The following is a 20,925-nucleotide window of genomic DNA, read 5'->3' as shown; positions in this document are numbered from 1 at the left end:
AGCAATCATTCAGATGTTTCTAGCCTTAGAGGCTGACTCATTTCCAGCCTTTGAGTCTTCCCAGCTGAGCCCCTAGATATCATGGGGCCAAACAAACCTCCCACTGTGCCCTTTCTGACCCACAAAATCTGTGGCACAAGAAAATGGTGGTCATCTTATGCCACTAGGTTGGGGGTGCACTTGCTATACAGCAATAATACAGGCAATAGCTAACAAGCATGGTTGTCTCACATGTAAGCAAATGAGGCTTTACTGTCTGTAAGATACCTCCTACTATGCTGAAATCTTGAATTCCACAGTAAGATATTTATTTTTTGAGCTTACAGTATTACCCCTTTTGAAAGATAGAGTATAGGCAGTAGCCCCAATTCAGGAGCTACCAACTATCAATGGTATGACTTTGAGAAAATCACTTAATATGTGGGTCTTATGTTGCATCCCTTCCCTCCAAATCTAATCTCTGTTCATCCCCCAACCCCCAACCTCGTGTCCCAAAAGATTAACCTTACAAAATACATCAGTGAACTAGCTTCCAGTTAGATGTGACCAACTGCAGGCACCAGCAGGACGGCAGGAGAGCAACGTTGAGGTACTTATTCCTGCAAAGGAAAAACAGTGCTGTTTCTTCTCTCAACAATCTACTCTCAGTAATTCTGGTTACCAAACGTGTGGAGAGGTTCCCATCCCAAGCAATTCTCTGACACCCACTGGGTGTCCTATGATTCAATTCAATTCTGACACTCTTCACCTGAAGGGAGCATGAGATCCCACAGGTTAAAGGCTGTCCTACAAGATTGCCCCCATTTTTTATGCCAATTGCAAATCCAGGTTATCACCCGAGCTTCTGACCAATTTGCTGGCTATAAATTAAAAATCCCCATGACCCATCTTCAGGTTCAGTTATTTGCTGGAATGGTTCACAGAACTGAGGAAAACAGTTTACTCACTAGATTGCCAGTTTATTATAAAAGAATACAAGTCAGGAACAGCTAGATCTAAGAGATGCAGAGGGCAAGGTATATGGGAAGAGGCGTAGCATGCCACTTCTCCAGGCAGCACCTCCACATGTTCACCAACCTTGGAAGCTCTCCAAAACCCATAGTTTATAGAGCCTTTATTATGTAGGCATGCTTGATTAAATCATTGGTCATTGGTGAATGAACTTAACCTCCACCCTCTGTCCCCTCCCCAGAGGTTGAGGAGTAGAAATGAAAGTTCCAACCTTCTAATCACATTGTCAGTTTCTCTGGCAACCAGCTCCCATCCTTATGGCTTTCCAAAAGTCACCTTATTAATATAAATTCAAATGTGTTTGAAAAGGGGCTTGTCATGAATAACAAATAGCACACTTATTGTTCTTATCACCTGGGAAATTCCAAGGAATGGAGATAAAGATAACATATATTTCTCATTAGAAATCACAATATCACAATCCTCTCTTCCTCTCTATGGGGTGGCCATAACCTGGCAGCATCTCTCAGCTGAAGGTCACAGATCTTCTGAGACAGAGCTCCTTACACTGTTCTTTCTCCAGCTCTCTCTTTCTTCCTCTCCCTCTCTCTGTCTCTCTCACTGGGTCTATAATTGCTCCCTTCCCAGCCCCTTTAGGCTTTAGGGGTAATAAAAGCACCAATTTACTAACTCTGATGACTTCCCTACACCCTTCACCCACAGTTGCAAATAATTCCTCAAATTGATCAATTGTGCCTTCAGTTTAAGGACCCTGAGTTTCTGATTATTCATTGCCAAAATAAGAGTCAACCCACCCAGCTTCCTAGATCAGGCAAGGTAATTGACTGAGAGTCTCAGCCAGGGCCAATGACAAAAAGAAAAACACACTGAGCATTTCAAACAGAAAGGATTCAGTAGAAGGGATTGGTCACACTAAATTCAGAAGGCTGAAAGGGCAAAAAGAGGATACTAAGTAACTCAGTTATCAGTGGCTACAGGCTGATAGAACCAGGAGAGAAGGTGGTGTTTCTAGGAACTGGGTGCTCCAACAGGGAACCTCTGCCTGATCAATGCTCAGTTCCCCAAAGAGGGCATTGTGGGGTCTGGTACTACATCCTTACAGGCTGTTTCTTGGTTGGTGCTGAGTCTGGCTAACACTGTTCCCTCTGCAGAGGGATGGCAACAAGAGTGTGAACAGGAAGGAGTTTTCCCTGGGCCCTTTTACTTCCTTTTACTCTCCCAAATTGGCCTCCCATAGGCAGAAGCTAACATAAAGCCAGCTGGCATAAGTGTCTTAAGACCAGAGTCTGAAACCTCCTAGCCCAGCATCATAGATCAGAGAATGGAAAGTGGGGTTTCAGATGGAAGACAATAGGTAAATAGCCAATACATATGGGCACCATAAAAACATTCTGTACTGTAGTTATTATTGTTAAAATTTAAGTAGATATCCATACCTCAGAATGAATAACTTTTCCCAGTCTTTTCCCCAGAGCAGGCTTAAATAAAAGCTATGATGTTACAGGCAACGATTTCTAAGCTTACCGAGGTTTTAAATGTTCTATCTACCCTGTACTGCCCCCAGAACATCAAAATGTCCCATAAATTCCAACCAAATATCCCAGATTCCTTTTGTAACTGGAGTGGCAGTACATACATTCTTTTTTCACACCGCTAATGCCAGTGATGGTCTTAGAAAACATGAGTGCCACGGACTGTCAGCAGGGCCTAGAGCAGGGCGATGTGGGGGTGGGGGGTGGGGGGGAGCACTCTTGACAAAGGCCAGCCAAAACAGGGAGGCCTGCTGCTGTGCTCCTCCTCCAACTCCCTCAAGAGCTGAAGGATAGCAGTTCCCCCAAAGCCCTCAGCCCCGCACCCCCAAAGCTGGAGACTTAGAAAAATCTCCTTTCTGCAGGTATCAACTCCTGCATTCGAGTAATGGTTTTTAAACTATTTTTTTCACTTTCTCCCGCAAGCACCATGGGCCCCGGACCCTCGTGTGAAGGGTGCGATCTCTAAACTGGAGCTGGGTAGAGGCGGGCCGGCACCCACTTCTGACCTCTGGTGCCACCGGCCTCAGAATCGGACATGGCCCAGAACTTGAAGGACTTACCGGGGCGGCAGCCCTCGGGGCCCCGGGGTATGGGCACGGTGCTGAAACTGCTGCTGGGGGCAGGCGCCGTGGCTTACGGCGTCCGCGAATCTGTGTTCACCGTGGAAGGCGGGCACAGAGCCATTTTCTTTAATCGGATCGGTGGCTTGCAGCAGGACACCATTCTGGCCAAGGGCCTTCACTTTAGGATCCCCTGGTTCCAGTACCCCATCATCTATGACATTCGGGCCAGACCCCGAAAGATTTCTTCCCCGACAGGCTCCAAAGACCTGCAGATGGTGAATATTTCCCTGCGCGTGCCGTCTCGACCCAATGCCACGGAGCTTCCTAGCATGTACCAGCGCCTTGGGCTAGACTACGAGGAGCGAGTGCTACCATCGTCAACGAGGTGCTCCAGAGTGTGGTGGCCAAGTTCAATGTTTCACAGCTGATCGCCCAGAGGGCCCAGGTATCCTTGTTGATCCGCTGGGAGCTGACAGAGAGGGCCAAGGACTTCAGCCTCATCCTGGATGATGTGGCCATCACAGAGCTGAGCTTTAGCGGAGAGTACACAGCCGCTGTGGAAGTCAAATTAGTGGCTCAGCAGGAGGCCCAACGAGCCCAGTTTTTGGTGGAAAAAGCAAAGCAGGAACAGCGGCAGAAGATTGTGTAGGCGAGGATGAGGCTGAGGCCGCCAGAGCAAAATCCCTGGCTATATAAAGCTGCGCAAGATCCGGGCGGCGCAGAACATCTCCAAGACCGCATCTATCTCACTGCTGACAACCTTGTCCTGAACCTACAGGATGAAAGTTTTACCCGGGGGCAGTGACAGCCTCATCAAGGGTAAGAAACGAGCCTGGTGACCAGGAACTCCACAGCCAGAGAAGTGGATGTTTCTCCCCTGGTTTTTGAGGAGTTGGCTCGGGGTCCAGCACAACCCCCAAATTACCCCCCAGTACCACGTGATGGTCCCTTCTGCATCTGGCCTCCCAGCCCTTCTTGGATGAACAAAGCCTGACCAGTTTTGGGGAGAATGATTTCGCTCCTCTCTGTGTTGGCCAGAGGTGTTGGGACAGTGGGATTTCTGAGTGATTTCCTAGTGTTGGTTCCTCCCTCCAGGTTGAGAGGTTATAACCATCATCCCAGGAATTCTCAATAAATTTTCATTTTTTAGGCTGAAAAAAACCCCTATTTTTATCAATGTATGCTTTTATGCTTTGTTTTTGTGAACACAGCCTGACATAGAACCCCAAATATAAATAAAATAAATAAAGCTGGTTCTGCTTTAGTTGAAATAAAACGGTCCCAGAATCTGGCCTGATGTAGCTATTGCCCACACACCCTTCCCTAGAGTTTCCTAGGTCTCTGAGGAGCCCAGGTTGAGTGCTCCAGGACTACAGCAGTCTTGGTAAAGTTAAGTAACTTCAGACGTTCTTCTTTTTTTTTTTTTTTTATTTTGAGAGAGACAGAGAGAGTATGAGCAGGGGAGGGGCAGAGAGAGAGGAAGAGAGAGAATCTAGCAGTCTCCACACAGTCAGTGCACAGAACCCAACGTAGGGCTCAAACTCATAAAACTAAGAGAACATGGCCTGCGTGGAAATCAAGAGTGGACTGAACCACCTGAGCCACCAAGGCACCTCCTTCAGACATTCTTTAACATAGCTATAAAGTAGCTTATAGGTATAAATTATTCTCAATATTCAAAATATCAAAGGCTTTCTTCTCACCACATTTCTGTTATAATCCCACATAGAAATTCTTCTGGTTTTTTCTATAGACACCCTCATCTTCTCACAAAGAAAGCCTTAAGACCCCATTGCACAATACATTTTTATACTACAGCTTTCCCAAAGATCTCCAAATTCAAGTAAAGTGGCAAAAAAAAAGTTGCATTTTCAGTACTGCATTTATGACACAGTGTCTCCAGCTTCAGAGGAGTGGCAGATGCTGGTCTGTTCATAAGTTTTCTGCAGCCAACACAGAACTTGGAGAAGAGGACAATGCTGGATGGAGCATCAGCCCACTTGGACTATATGGTCTTGGTATTCTGCTTGAGGTAGTCCATGTATTTCTTCTGGAATGTGCTGTTGTACAAAACCCAGGATGGTATCAGGTTCAGGAAGCTCCGCTTAAATAGACAAAAACGTGAGTGTTTGGGGAAAAAAAAGAAGAGCAAGTAAGTTACAACTAAACATCTCAGTTTATAGTCATCTTCTTCAAAAAAATTTTTTTAAGTTTATTTACTTTGAGAGAGAGAGAGAGAGAGAGAGCATGAGCAGGGGAGGGGCAGAGAGAGAGGGAGAGAGAGGATCCCAAGCTATCAGCACAGAGCCAGACGCAGCGCTCAAAGTCACAAATAGCAAGATCACGATCTAAGCCAAACTCATGAGTTAGACGCTTAACCGACTGGGCCACCCAGGTGACCCTAAAAATATTTTTCTGACAACTGAACTTAAATCTCAAAATCTTTTAAGCACTTGCTAAAATTTAAAAGTGTTGTGGCACTTTCTCAGCAAGCAAGGTTTTCTCAGAAACCAAAACAGTCACTTTTATAACCAACCTTGAAGAAATTCTAAATAAGTCCAGAATAACACCCCTCCCCCTCTTTCTCCTTTTCTTAGTGAGCACTTCCTCTTCCTGATGCCCAATTTTCCCAGTGTCTTCAAGTTCTTTTTACCAAGGTTCTACTAAAATGGGATTCCAGAAAAGAGTGAGAAATGCTCTTATCACTTTGTACAATGCCTGTGGCATAATAGGTGCTAATCAAATACACAAATGCATGGATGAGTTCATGAACAAAAGTTGACACAGCAAGGTATATATAACTAACACAGAGCATTTTCTTGGAAAAGGAAGAGGGTGCTTCAAGCCATGGCATGAGGCTTTAGAAGGCTTCCTGCCCTCAAATCATGTCCATGTCCTATAAAACTGGTCCAGGCCCCCAGAAGAAATCATTTTGTCTACAGTGTAATCCTGGGCATCCAACATTCCTCAGTCTACCTGCTCCACACCAAACAACAGGCTTTCAACCAGAGGAAGTTGTGAGTTTTTCAGGAAGTGTTCATATTCTTCAGACAGCTTAGATTCTCAGACCATTGCATTCACTGAGATATTTCTAAGCAGGGAACCAAAGATAGCTTCTGGGAACCAAAGAAGAACTCTTCTCCCACTAACCAAGTCAATGAGTGAATGCAACCTCTTCCTTAAGAACTTCACTTTTCTCCCCTTTAGATAAAGCTTTTTAATCTTATAGCAAAATCAAGCTCTTTCATTAGCTTTGCCTTAAACTAAATGTTTTGGCTTAGTGAAGTCAGCCATAAAGAAAATAAATTAAAATTCCAGCTCTCTAGAAAATGGTCTAAAACATCCCTTCTTCTATCTCCATTGCTGTCTACCTCCTACCAACCTAGAAGGATGGTGTAGATGAAACCAGAAAAAGCATGATGTTGGGCAAAAGTAGACTTGAAACCTAACTTCACCATCACCAGCCAAGTAGCCTTGAGCATCTGACCTACCTCTGAACTTCAGTTTCTTCAACTGTAAAACAGGAACCAAATGACCTACCTTACAAGATGATTAGGAAGATTAGGTGAGGTAACCCCAAGTACCACATGGAATCTATCTTAGAGTTCCTGCCCTAAAACTCCTTAGTAAAGAGCATGATGTTCTTGTCTTGCCTTTTTGTAATGGAAGGGTTTTTTGTTTACCAGTCAATTCTACTTGATTACACATAATTTTAGATTCAACAATCTTTCTAAGTCCCAGTGAACACCAAATTTGCTTTAATGGTTTGTGTGTTCTCCTTTGCTTTCTTTTTTGCTTCAACAGGCACAAGGACTCTTTTGCTTAGTCAGTCTGTTCTTGACATCTGTTTGCCAGAAGAGATCGGATTTGTTACATAAGAAATGAAAAGAGAGGAGCTCCTGAGTGGCTTAGTCGGATAAACATCCAACTCTTGATGTTGGCTCAGGTCATGATCTCACAGTTTGTGAGATCAAGCCCTGCACTGAGCTACATTGAGAGCACAGAGCCTGCTTGGGATTCTCTCTATGGCTTTCTCTCTCAATCTCAAAACAAATGAACAAACAAACAAACATTACCAAAAAAAAAAAAAAAAAGAAATCAAAAGAGAAAAACCAAAATTTTTTTCACCTTTTGACATTTAGAATTGCATTATGTAGCAAAACAATATCCTTGCAAGCCAGGCTATTGTCTCAGGAAAACATTTTCTAAATGCTAATGTATTCCATTTAAGACACCAACATCCCAAAGGATGTGTCTCCTCTGGGCTTAGGCTGTGTAGAGGGCTGGGGGACCAGGGGATTCACATAGAGAATATGAAAGTGTGTTAAATAAGTAAGGGTGGCAGTGAGGGCAAAGAGGGAGATATTGCCCCCACTCTTCAGGAGTATACTCTTCAGGTGCTGACATTTGGTTTTCTAGCACAAGCCAGGTCCATGTTGATGCTGATGCAGAAGTGAGAGCCAGAGGGCCTTTATGAACCAAAGCTGATGGACTGCAGAGCTATGGTTGGATGAGGGAGGTAGCAGAAATTCAGAGGTCTGTAGTTATCAGCTGGCAGCTCACTGGCCAAGCCAAATGGACAGAAAGGGTCATCAACAGCAAGGTGCACAAGCACCAGATAGATGTGGGACATCAGCCACACACACTTAAAGACCAGCAGGAAATCGTGAAGATTCTTCTTCCCAATATCTTCTTAGTGAGAGAGGCAGCAGAAAGGGATGCTCCCAGAAAGACTGAACACATTAAATAATAGACAAAAGCACATTTCCTAAATACTTAGTTTAGATTACTAGATCAAACTAAATTTAAACTCACAGGACTTTTCATTAATTAGTTTATCCACCACACAGCAAGTGGTAATCTAGAAAAAGACCAGATCAGCAATAGGCAAAATAAAGTTCTAATGGTCTTTCTGCATGCCCACTTTGTAAAAGTGTGTGTTAAATTGGTGATTCTGCACACTGTTGGGGCTCTACAGTAAAAGTAGCGAGTAATCCTCTAAGTCAATTCAGTATCTCTTGTAGAGTCTCTCTGTAAGTCCCAGGAGGCAACTGAATGCTTTGGAAGATTTAGTGTACCCATCCATGAATCCTTCTAGAATCTGAGAGAGAAAGAGAGAGTGGGGAGAAACCTAATACCCATAGTAGAAAAGCACATGAAGCAGAAGAGAAGGTTCACATATGAAGGGAAAGTAAAGATCTGTCTAAAATGTGTTGGTGATACTGGAAACAGAACTGCCCCGACAATATGTGTGTTTGTTTTCAGTATCAGCATGCAATAATCAAATCTACCTGTGTTTCATGTTTATGGTTGCTTCTACAAGCAGCCTAGGGATGGTAAGAACTCCTCATAGCATATCCCACTGAATTTTATCCCCACATTTGATGGAGTCCATGCTATTCAAGAGCCAGTTTGTACTTGCCAATCACGCACACTCCTAATTTCAAGTGCCATGACAACACAATGGTAGCTTAAACTCAGCCATGGGGGGAGTACTTAAACCATGAAAATCAGCAAATGCTACAAATCAAAGGCTTTGGGTTTTTTTTCCTGGAAAGCCAGGAAGTTAAACATTCCCTAACACAGAGGGCCAGAGAAGACAGCAGCAATCCCTCTCACCCCGACCCAGGGAAGCTCCCTGTGTCTTGGTCTTCCCTTCCCAAGAGCTCAGGAAGCCACCTTACTATTTGAGGAAAGAAGTGTGGCAGCCAAGGGTGATATTTGCCAATTTTGGGATTATCTATGGGCTGAGCACCTAAGTCTCCAGCTTCTCCTCTTTGCCACATATGCTCTTTAACTGGCTATGTTACTACTTAGTAGCATAACCCCTGGCAGCACTATTCTCGCCATGAGAGGAAATGATTGACTGTTCCAACAGCAAGGAAGAGCTCTGCTGGGGTCGCCTGCACACCTGCCTCCCTTGCTTGGAGAAAGAATTTATCAGTTACCAAGATTTCGTGGGTGAGAGAGCCACAGGTTTCATCTCCAATTGTGACATAATTCAGTGATTCTTTAACAAACTCATCAGCAGTCTTGGTTATCATGTTGGTGTTTAGATATTTTGTCATTGAGGTCGAAACAGCATAAGGGGTCAGCACCTGCAATTAGAAATAAAGGCCATAACACAGGAGCAATCTGCCCACACCTGAGAAATTAACATCTATTTTAACCATCCTTCATTTTCCAATTCTGTTCTTCCTGTAAAAAGTCTCAGGATCTTAGCTGATAATGGAGCACTGAAAAGGCATAAACTGATACAGAGCTGTGAATCAGAAAGGGTGGTTTCTGGCTTAATTTTACCACTAACTCAAGCTGAGCCCTTAGCCACACCATATCAGGTGGTTCAAATGTACATGGGGTGACTGAGGACATGAGTTATCTCTTAAAACATGGTGGCCAGGAGCGCCTGGGTGGCTCAGTCAGTTGAGCATCCAACTTTGGCTCAGGTAGTGATCTCACGGTTCATGGGTTCAAGCCCTGTGTCAGGCTCTGTGCTGATGGCTCAGAGCCTGGAGCCTGCTTCGGATTCTGTGTCTTCCTCTCTCTCTGTCCCTCCCCTTCTCACTCTTTGTCTCTCTCCAAAATAAATAAACTTTAAAAAAATTTTAAAGGAACATCGTGGCCAGATTTCAACAATAAAAATGTAAGACACTCAGTAAAATTTGAAACCCAGACAAACAAGGGAAAAAGTTTCAGTATACAATGTCCCAAGTATTGCATGGTTTACACCTATACCAAAAAAGAAATTATTATGATCTGAAATTCACACTAAACTGGATATCTTGTATTTTATCTGGCAACATTATCCAATAAGTTTATCTAACACATACAGCCAAAGATGGAGCAATGCAGAGCTCTCTGGATTCACACTTTCATGCTTCAGTTAGGAGCCAGGGGTGGCACACCCCTGATGATCTTTCCTGTTGTGGTAAGAAAAATAAACAACCACACACCGTGCCTGCAAATTCAACACCATGTTTCCATCTGGGATCTCACCACCCTGTGTCCTAGCATGAGAATTCATAGTAAGGTTTCTTACTTTATTCCCAGACACAGAGACCTCAGCATCCTTAGAAAGAAAAAAAGATTTTTGCTTGTTTTCTTGCTTTTATTTTTCCTCCCATCACATTTTCTTCACACTGATGAGGGAGCATAAGGCATGCTAAGGGCAAAGTACAAGCTGGTGCACACACACACACACAACACACACCCTGTGGGATATGTGTGATATTCCTTAGGTGTTCCTGGCTGCCCAAGAACAAAGGAAAGGAAGAAAACAAATGGTTAACTAGTAGAGATCACAGTCATACAGAACATGGGTCTGCATCAGTTTATAAATATCTTAGTAAATTACAAGAAAAAGACAATCTTACCAATAGCCTAATCTCCAGAAACCTAAAGACTCAGTTTCCTGGAGCCCTATCATCACCCCTCCATAGTGATATGGAGAACAAAGGCAAGAGGGGAGTGGCAGGTAAAATTAAATTTCCTTTTACCCTGCAGCCCATTGACAAATACTTGAGGCAAATACAGAGTATAAAGTTTCTCCAGAAACTCCCAACTCTTCTATGTTAAAGGCTTACTACATGAAAACAACCTTAACTTGACAATAGCCGGGCCTTGGGTATCTTTCAGTTCTCTTCAGCACATCAAAGTACCTCTGGAGGCCTCCCTTTTGACTTTACCTCCCCCACCTCCATAGTATATAACCAGCCACTCTTCACAACCCCAGTGCAACTCTTCCTCCCTTGGGTCCTGTCCCCATGCTTTAATAAAATCACCTTTTTGCACCAAAGATGTCTTCAAGAAATCTTTCTTGGCCATTGGCTCCTAAACCCCCCATCACCCCAAAACTTAATCACACTTGAAATTGCATTGTTTAATAACTGAATCTAATTATGAGTTGATCAACAATTGAATTGGTTCTCATGGAAATTAACACTATCATCAATTTGTATAACACTTTTCTTCTAAAGATCTCAAAGTGTTACTCTTAGGGAAATATAAGAAGCATGCATTCTTTTTTTTTTTTAACATTTATTTATTATTGAGAAACAGAGACACATCGTGAGCAGGGGAGGGGCAAATAGAAGGGGAGACACAGAATCCAGAGCAGGCTCCAGGCTCTGAGCTGTCAGCACAGAGACCTACATGGGGCTTGAACCTACAAACTGTGAGATCATGACCTGAACTGAAGTTAGATGCTTAACTGACTGAGCCACCCAGGCACCCCAAGAAGCATGCATTCTTAAACCCAGTTTCCAGATAGGGAAATAACAGGTTTGAGAATGCATGCTTCTTATATTTTCTGATCCAGAGCCCTTAAATATCAAAGCAAGATCTTCAAGAATTCCTCCCACTTTTTCTCTGGTGTATCAATTGACAATATCCAAGATGGTGGCTGCTCCATCAGCCTGGGTCCCTGCATCACTACAAGGAGTTAATCTTCTCTGCCAGCTTATAATGAATGAGAAATAAATCTTTGTAGTTTTAAGCCAATGAGATTTTAGGAGTTATTTTTTACTGCAGGAAATTTAGCCTATATGGAGTAGCACTGTTGCAAAAAGAATCTATCAGCTAGGATTTGGAGAATGTATAAGAGGGGGAAATATCTGATAGGTGAGAATTGAATCCATCAGGGCAGAGAACAGGACTGTGGTCTAGTGACAGGGCTGTTAAAAATCATTCACCATGGAAGACGGTGTTATTTGCAAAGTTCCTACCATTAACTTATATCTGCCAATTGAATAAGGTATATTGATATGCCTTTATCCTTTAAGTGATTAATTTATAGGAACAGCCACCTGAGATGTTCTCACCTGGGTATTTTAATTGAAAATCAGGAATATACAGCAATAATTTTATAGATTTAACTGTGAGTTTTCTTTTTCATTTCTAATGGTATGTCTTAAAGCTTCTTCCCAAACAAGAACAAAAAACCTCTGTAAACTGTTTATTCCAGGTTCCAGAAAGCACTTGACTCTATGTTGCTGAGTCAAGCACATATATGTCATATTGCACAGCCTGCAGATGGCTGACATCCCTCCTCTGTTTATTGTTGGGACAAGGTCATCTCAACGATGGTTCTGTCTTTGTAGAGGAAAGAGGAAGCCAGGCACCTCTTCTCCAACTGCTCAAGAACCAGGGTGGGGATCTCTGTGGCCCATCACAGATGAACAGCTCCCAGAGTACCCCCCACTGCTGCTACCCACCTCCTACCGCCACTACCCACCCCCTGACTGCTGCTATCCTCCACAGCCACTATGCACCCCGACCGTCGCTACCCACCCACTTACAACCATTGTTACCACCGCTTCTACCCACCGCCGACTGTACCTACCCACCCACCCACCGATAGCCACTACTCGCTCTCCGGGCGAGTCTGTCCATCAACTTGCCAGATGATCCAAAGTCCACAGCTGCTACCCACCCTCCAACTGCCACTACCCACCCTCCTACCGCCGCTACCCCTCTCACAAATGCTACTCACCGCCCGACCACTGCTACCCCCCCTAACTGCCTCCTCTTTCCAATACAGATCGCTTGCGCAGTTTTCTTTTGTTCTTCTCCACAATTCCACCTAAGCCTATCTCCTGTACTTGGGTCAGAGAGTAAAGTCTGGTCAAACAAGACCCCAAGTTCTGTCCTGATGCAGTGCTCACTCACCCTGCCCCATTTCCTCCTCCAGCACCCAGGGCAATTGGGGTGGCAGCTACCATTGCGAGGGTCACAAGAACTCACGTGGTGTCATCTGGACCCTCCCACCTGGCATCGCAGGCCTGGCCAGGCCTTCAGGAAGCAGTGGCCCTAGCTCCGTGGGAATCCACAGTTACTAGTCCCAGTCCCAGGACTTACAGCTGTTGACCTCACCTGAATAATGATTCCTTTCCTTTTATATTCTGCTTGCAGTGCCTTGGAAAACGTGCACACAAAAGCCTGGAGCAAGAAGGAGAAAATACCTAAGGGGAGAGCTTGCTTTGTCCTCAGAGCCAATGTATTCAGATCTTAAAGGGACTACAAGGAGCTGACCTGCTTTGTCTTAAAATGCAGCAGTTTGTCTAATGGGAATTAGGACTTCTTGGCCTGGAAAGAGCTCCCTCAATGAGCAGGAACATACATTTTGGGATAAATACATGCCTAGAACCACTGCATATAGATGACCTCGCCTAGGGAAGGCTCTCCCTTGTCCCAGTGCCAGGGAACACCCCCTCCTCTGAGGGTCTGGTTTTATGACTAGGGCTTGGGGCCTCCCGGCTAGGCCTCCAGGACAGAAGAAAGCCACAATGTTACTTGCCAGCAGCCAGAGAGCAGGGCTCTCAGGCCCTGGAATCCCATGGGGACAGCCCTACTCCAGCTATGCTGCCTCAGGGCTTCATCAGCCCAAGGGTATCTGCTGACGTGGTTCCCAGACATCTGCTAATGAGCCCTGTACACAGAAGCCCCCTGTACATGTGCTCTCCAGGTGAGTCTGTCCATCAGCTTGCCAGATGATCCAAAGTCCAAAGGAAAATGCCAGCTAAGAGAAACAAGAGAAGAAGGAGAAGGAAACTTGGACTGCATGCTGTTGCTCACCTTGGAAGCTGAATACGTGGAGTAGAGAGGCCAGGGAAAGAGGGCCACCCCAGAAGAAATGTTCAAGATGAGCCCTTTCCGCCTAAAAATCAAAGAAGCAAAGCTCTGAATGTTTTGCTGCCTGATCATACAGTTTGAGAAGAAAACAAAGGGGCTCCTGTGATCACTGGACAAGTCCATCCTCTCTAGCCTGCCATGTGCACTAAGTGTTCTCCCCAGAACTGTAAGCAGCCTTTTCCTACGGAATGGATTCCAACACCATACAGTGATGATATCTGACAGTCATGATATCAAGGGCTTGTGCCTGGAAACAGGGGCTCTGCTATGACAAAGATCCCCACCAAAACCAATTCTGCTCAGACAAGACTCAAGGAGGAAGGGGTCCTTCTTTCTCAAATGTGACCACATAAGTTCAAGGTCTTTGGATTCATAGAGATAACCCAAAACAGGACAGATGTCAAATGCAGAATCCTGTCTTGGGTGAATTTTGACAGTCCATCATTTGTTCACACAGAAATCCATGCACAAGTCTCCAGGGTCTTTACTTAATCTTTTTGAAATTCAGTGACTTTAATCCTTCTCAGTTAGATGAATTCAACTGAGAAAAAACAAGAAACTACAGATTAGAATATAAGACCAAGCCCCTTCTTCTTCTAAAGAAGATAAAACTATCAACCATTTGCGTCTAATGAATACCACCTGAAAAAAAACAGTTCCCAAAAGGGTGTTGTAATAGGGTAATAAAACCACAGACTAAGTACAGACACCCATGGGTGGTGATTTTTACCACTAAATTTGAGTAATAACAAGAGGTGGCCTTGATTTCAGGCCAACCTCTGAAGTTTCTTTTATGTTCAACATGAGTTAATCTTTTTCTTAAAATTTTTTAACATTCATTTATTTATGAGAGACAGAGTATGAGCACGAGCAGGGCAGGAACAGAGAGAGAGGAAGACACAGAATCCAAAGCAGGCGCTAGGCTCTGAGCTGTCAGCACAGAGCCCAATATGGAACTTGAACTTACAAACCTTGAGATCATTACCTGAGCTGAAGTTGGAAGCTCAACGAACTGAGCCACCAAGGTGCCCCCAAGTTAATCTTTTTAATGCAATGTATGCCAAAACCACTGTTCTCTTCCTCACTCCAGTAGATGCCACATTTGACCTTTAAATATGCTTATTTGTTTGCAAAGCTAGTCTGGCCCAGAACATTACATTTTCTGCTGCAATCTCCATATCCTTTCATCACAGTTTTTCCACTGGCTAAAGCTGCAGCAGGATAAACCCCATCCCTCCACCCTCCCTATCCTGTCCCCAGTCCCCAGGCCAGGGAGTCCGTGCTGCTCTGTGTTTTTTCAAAATAAGACTTTACCTTGATTCCATGTGTTTCAGAATTAGCTGTGTCATCTGTAAGAGAAAGGATAGAATTAAGTCCTCTGACAAAGGAAGTAAGTAGCCAGTAGGTGGGAGCTTAAGGAAGCAGGCGCCAGAGGAAGTTGGAAAAAAGAGTTTTTATCTCTCAGGTGGCCTTGAAAATCTGCTGACATTTGTTGGAGGTGATTCTGACAACACTAGGGGTCTGAATAAAATCCACAAGAGGCAACCTAGACTAATGGCAAACTGTTAGACACCTCTGTTTCTTCCCTATACAGCTAGTCTTCTGGAAAATGAGGGCAATGACAAATTATGGAAATTGGCTTCTGACCATGGGATCAACACTGAAGTTCCCCAGATACCCTTCATTCTGGGAGACAGGCATAAGGATGCAGGCCATCATAAACTTCACCCATGGGTTAGAAGTAGGGGGGACGTCAGGAAACCTAACAAGTATCCATGAACATCTTACATACGATGAGAATGAGACAGAGAAGGACATCTCTTCTGTCCCACAGCAGCCAAGTAAGCAGCTCGCAGGTGGACTGTGAAATAGCTCCGTAGACAGACCATGTCTGTCTGTCCATTGGAATTACAAAAGTGTTAAGGAATCCATTACCTGTCCCAACCTGCCTAGCCCTGGAAAGGACCTTCCCTACCAGTTCTGGAGCTCAAGTACCCACTATTAAAAGAGCTTCATAATTACAGGGCACTCATTTTAAGAATTAAGGAAGAGGCACCTGGGTGGCTCAGTTGGGTAAGTGTCTGACTCTTGATTTCAGTTCAAGTCACCATCTCGTGGTTGTTGAGAGCAAGCCCTGTGTTGGGTTTTGCACTGGTCATGGAGCCTACTTAAGATTCTCTCCCTTTCCCTCTGCTTCTCACTCTCAGGAAGGAAGGAAGGAAGGAAGGAAGGAAGGAAGGAAGGAAGGAAGGAAGGAAGGAAGGAGGGAGGGAAGGAAGGAAGGAAGAAAAAAGAAAGAAGCAGCAAACCCACAGACTGAAATGTTCTCAAAGGTACAATTGAGTGGAGTCAGGCCTTGTCTCTAGAAGGGGGTTGAGAAGAGAGAATCCAAACAGTTGGGGAGGGGCAGAGAAATAAAGGAGACTGAAGACTGGAAGACAAATTTTGCCTATCTTTCCATGTTGCCTGGGGCCCTGCAGGAGCTTCCGTAGGCTCTGTGCCTACCACCATCCCTATATCATACATAGATCAAGCCCTTAATCCTAACCCTGGGGGCCTCCAGATAAGGTTTTCACTGCTCTGGGGCAGCAGTGGGGTGGCGTGGCAGTAGACTACCTCGAGAAAGACTGGGTTTTGAGGGAGGCAGGAGAACCAAGAGGATGAGATCATGCCTGTACATTCCCCTTGTCTCTCTCTCCACCTCCTAAAAGGCATTATAGGCGCACTGTTGGACAGCACCAGCATTTCTTCAAAGCCTCCCTACTGAATTCACTAGCCTTGTTGGATGAATGATTCCAACAGAAAAATAACATTGGAATTTCTGGGCCTTTCTCTGTCTCAAAGCTCCCGATATTTAGTCTCTTACCCCACCTTCCCTTTGCCCTCAGACTCATTCCTGCATCCCTGCCCTTGACAGAAAACGCTACTATTTCCAGGTGGCTCCTTTGGGATAACTGAGTGGTACTAGTCATGCCTCCAACCAGTGTGGCCAACTGAGGCATGGCATTCTCATAAAGCTAATCTTCAATTTGTTTTATTCACTATTTAAGGAGGTTAGTGACTACCAATATATTTTTTTAAACTGTTTTACAAATCAAAGCATTTGTCTGCTAAAGGAGCCAGGGGGTTGTCATATACATTTGGGAAACGCTGTGACCAAATGGACCAAAACTGCAAGATCAACATGTAAAATAACATGAAAGATTTTAGTGGTAAGGCTGCAGACAACATTTGGATATTATAAAACTTACAATTACATCAGCTGGGGTTTAAAAAAAAAAAACTATTGCTTGCTCAGCTTACAAAGAATGTCTGTACCAAGAATAACTGAGCAGGAAACTATAAAACTTCTTACAGAAGAACAACCAATGTGAAAATAGTTTTTGTCTAATTTACATTGGTTTGCTCAGCACCCATCTTCCTCCTTATATTGACAGCAAACTTGTTTTTCTTTGGGAAAGCAGCCTTTCTCTGCCAGGCCGTGCTATAAAGATGAGCCTGGGCCCTGCTGTCCCTCACAGGGCTCCCACCGTGAAACCAGGGATCATACTGAGTCACTGCTGCACTTCCCCCCAGACCTTCCAGAGCAGTCAGAAGGACTGTGATGCACAGTTGTGAATTTTGTGTATAGAGCAAGGTACCCAGCTGTGGGGGTGACTGTCAGCTGAAAGCCCAGGTTCACTCACAAGCCATTAGGAGGACCCTCCCCATTCAGATGAAAAGGAAACACTGTGTTCACACAAAATTATCATCTGTCCACTCTTAAGCACCACCTTTTCCCAAATCGTCTGCTCAGAGGGGGTGCCTTTTCTTTAATTTTGTTTTTGAGAGACAGAGAGAGACAGTGCAAGCAGGGGAGGATCAGAGAGAGAGGGAGATACAGAATCTGAAGCAGGCTCCAGTCTCTGAGCTAGCAGTCAGCACAGAGCCCGATGGAGGGCTTGAACCCACAACTGTGAGATCATGACCTCATGAACCAAAGCCAGATGCTTAACTGACAGAGCCACCCAGGTGGAGGGAGTGCCTTTTCTTATTCACGCAAAGGCACAATATAGGACAGCTTTGTGATACTCATGCCTATAAATGCCTACACAGTGACTCTAATCAAGGAAAATGAGTGCTGAATGGCACCTGACACACCCTTAGTCTCACATTCTTTGAAGAACAGATGAAGATTCTGAAATTCAAGGGAGTTAAACCACATACCCAACACTGTCCAACTAACTAGTAGCTGAATCAGGATCAGAATACATATGAACTTGAATTTTAATTCAACAAATATTTATTGAATGTCAGAAGTCCCGAAAATCCAAGCAAGGCCTGCTGTCATTTTTCCAAGTGAGCTTTCCTCCACTAACAAAGACACAAATTAGAGGAAGGTACCTTTTTTCCAAGTTGTTCTGGAGTCCTGAGTAAGTTTAATGTCTAAGTATGTTCAAGCCTTATAATATATCTTGGCCTATGACAAAACTGGATGAAAAATAAGATTCAGACACTCTAGAGAATAAATTCATTACTATATTTCCCTGATGAAAAAAGAATCAATTAAAAAAACACTATATGGCCTCTCAGTCAAGTGCAGTTCAGGTTCACAGAATTTTGCTTCTGCAGAAGAAAGCAATTCTCCTGACTTGCCAGATTCCAACAGCGACTACATTTTAAGCATTTAGCACAGGTATTGACCACCTACCTTCACTACTGAGGTGATGTTACAGTGGATGAGACTCTGTAATAAATAACCACAACCATGAATTAGTTGGATGATTTGAGAAATTCTCTTCAGAGGCAGTCAGTGCTAAAGAACCATAAAACGGGCAAAAGTGTGTGTCTGAACAGTGTCCCTCACTCACTCAGCCTGGAAATGAGGCTCCTGATTGATGGTCACCAAGTGTGCTCTAGAACTGGGGAGCACCTGCCATTCACTGTGATTCATAAGAATTGACCTTGAGTAAAAGTTAATTAAGAATTTCCTTCAAAATTTAGAGATTTTCCTTCAAAGCACAGTTTTTCAAAGGAAGATGGTTGACTTCTAACTAAAGGAAGCGAGGTTAGCGTCTGTGGGTCTAGAAGACAACAGCATAGAGAACAGAAAGGCAAATGATAATGTAAGGAAGAGGTTCTGGGCTACAGATAAAGAAACTACTAGAATCAAGACAGACAGAAAGGATAGGAAGGACATACAGAAGCAGGCACAAATGCAGACATAAGCAGAGAAAGAAAAGCAATAATGGAGCATGGTTAACAGAGAGACACAGATTTGTGCCAAAAATAGGGAGTTAGATGGGGTTAGATATGTGGCTAAGAGGGGGATTTTGCAAGGACGGGCAGCAATGTCCAAGCAATCTGGCATTATTTGCCCATGCAGCAGACTTGGGGCTTAAATAGGACCACAGGCACACCATGACAGCCTGTTCAGAATGAGTATAGCTCCATGATTTTGAAAGTCAGGACCTGGAGAAGAGTCAGCAAATAGTGCCTTCAAGGACTGTTAAATGCATAACAAATTCACTGGTGACCCAAAATGTCTGAGTCAAGCTTGCAGGATGTACAACACCCCCAACCACAGAGTTTGTGTCACAGACTTTCCTCACACAGAAAAGAAAAAAATCTTATTACCTGGGAAGACAATGAAAGCCAAAGAGTTGGCCGCCTCCCATTTGTAACCACAGCTATGAATGTGTCAGCCAACACAAAACCCCCAAAGATTGTAAAGCAGAACACAGAACCCCAAGAGAACGGGACAGTGGGCAGGAAAGTTTTGGTGTGCAGAGAAGGAGGAAGGTCCTAGAGATGGTCATGAAGAGTGGTGCCCTTGCCTGCGTGGCAAGTACTAAGGTGAAGAGAAAGGGAGAGCTACAGACACCCACTTGGAACACAGAATTTGGGCCTGACAGTCTCCCATGCACCCTTCCTCATGACTCCCCAGCAGGGGGCCCAGTCCCCAGTGAGAGGAAACCATCCACAGGAAGAGGCCTACCTGGATTTCATCTGGTATATCAAGGAAGTGGCTCGGGAGAAGGTTTGGAAGCATTCCGACATTGTTGACTGCCAGAGACAAAGCAAAATGTAGCAAATATATATTAAAAACCTTAAAAAGAGCTTCTCTTAGGAGGTTTCCCTGAGGAATCACGTACAGAAAAAAATATTTATATACAAGGTTCTTCTTTGCAACATGATTTGATAGCAGTGAGGAAATTGGAGGGGAAAACAATTGTCCAATAATAGGAAGCACATCAAATGGATCATGGGGCAGCCGTATGGTGAAATGCAATACAGCCATTCAAAACTGTGGCTGCTTAGAAGTTGAAAGACACAGGGAAACACTTGTGGTATATGGTTTTTAAAATTGTTACAAAACAGTATGTAAATTTAATCCCAGTTTTGGAAATACGTGTGTATGTGTCAGGCAGGATATGCACCAGAATGTTATCTCAGACCGTGGAGATTTTAACCAATTTATGAGCTCATGGATTCTTTCTGATTTTTCTGCAATATTGTGGTTTGCATTTTTATTAGTTAAAAATGTCATTAGTTTTAAAATTCAGCAGGAAGTTTAGAAATCAAATCTTCCTTCCATGTATAATACAGACACTGTGCTCTGTATTAGGTTATAAAATATCTTCTCTGTAAGTCACCACAGAAAAAATTATATCTTGTTTTCTGAATAAGAAAGTCAATTCTCAAATAAGCAGGCTCACTTGCTATTTCTTGAATGAATCAATTACAGCAATGTTTGTTTGCTAACCTAATTCTTTAGGCCAATGTTTGTTAGTTTGTTTGTTTTTGAAAGAGAGAGAGAGAGAGAGAGAGAGAGAGAGAGAGAGAGAGAGAGAGAGAGAGCAGGAGCCAGGGAGGGCTTCCGATAAAGGGAGAGAGAGAATCCCAAGCAGGCTCTGAGCTATCAGTGCAGAGCCCAACACAGGGCTCTATCGCATGAATGGTGAGATCATGACCCAAACTGAAATCAAGAGCTGACACTTAACCAACTGAGCTACCCAAGTGCCCCAAGGCCAGTGGTTCTGAGATTTCCTCTTCCTGTCTAATGTCAGTATCAGTGGGAAAAAATTATTTTCATATTATAAAATATAGTTGAGAAAGTTGAAATATCATAGTTTCATACATTCCAAAGCCATACACAAATGTGTTAATCAAATATGCCCCTTGAAAAAATGAGCTGTAATATTTTGTTTAATGCTACAGCTTAAAAGACAGTTATGGGTTTAGTTCAA

General features: G+C 43.8%; 1 protein-coding gene and 1 pseudogene across 1 annotated transcript in view; one reads left to right on the top strand and one right to left on the bottom strand.

The window, feature by feature from the left end:
* Positions 1–3,039: 3,039 nt before the first annotated feature.
* On the top strand, positions 3,040–3,906 carry LOC115275946 (annotated as a pseudogene).
* Positions 3,907–4,606: 700 nt separating this feature from the next.
* Positions 4,607–20,925, bottom strand: part of HSD17B3 (hydroxysteroid 17-beta dehydrogenase 3) — a 40,132-nt gene continuing 23,813 nt past the window's right edge. Inside the window, exons 5-11 of the mRNA XM_029920394.1 lie at positions 19,674–19,741; positions 18,387–18,422; positions 15,011–15,045; positions 13,640–13,721; positions 12,938–13,003; positions 9,016–9,165; positions 4,607–5,171 (exon numbers count right to left, since the gene is read on the bottom strand). Coding sequence (XP_029776254.1) covers positions 5,073–5,171; positions 9,016–9,165; positions 12,938–13,003; positions 13,640–13,721; positions 15,011–15,045; positions 18,387–18,422; positions 19,674–19,741 — 536 coding nt within the window. The 3' untranslated portion in view covers positions 4,607–5,072. The remainder of the gene's footprint in view (positions 5,172–9,015; positions 9,166–12,937; positions 13,004–13,639; positions 13,722–15,010; positions 15,046–18,386; positions 18,423–19,673; positions 19,742–20,925) is intronic.

This window comes from Suricata suricatta, chromosome 13, assembly GCF_006229205.1.
Source record: "Suricata suricatta isolate VVHF042 chromosome 13, meerkat_22Aug2017_6uvM2_HiC, whole genome shotgun sequence".
In the NCBI taxonomy this organism is placed as follows: domain Eukaryota; kingdom Metazoa; phylum Chordata; class Mammalia; order Carnivora; family Herpestidae; genus Suricata; species Suricata suricatta.
The sequence above is the reverse complement of the archived record's forward strand: the minus strand, read 5'-3'. Positions and strand labels throughout refer to the sequence as shown.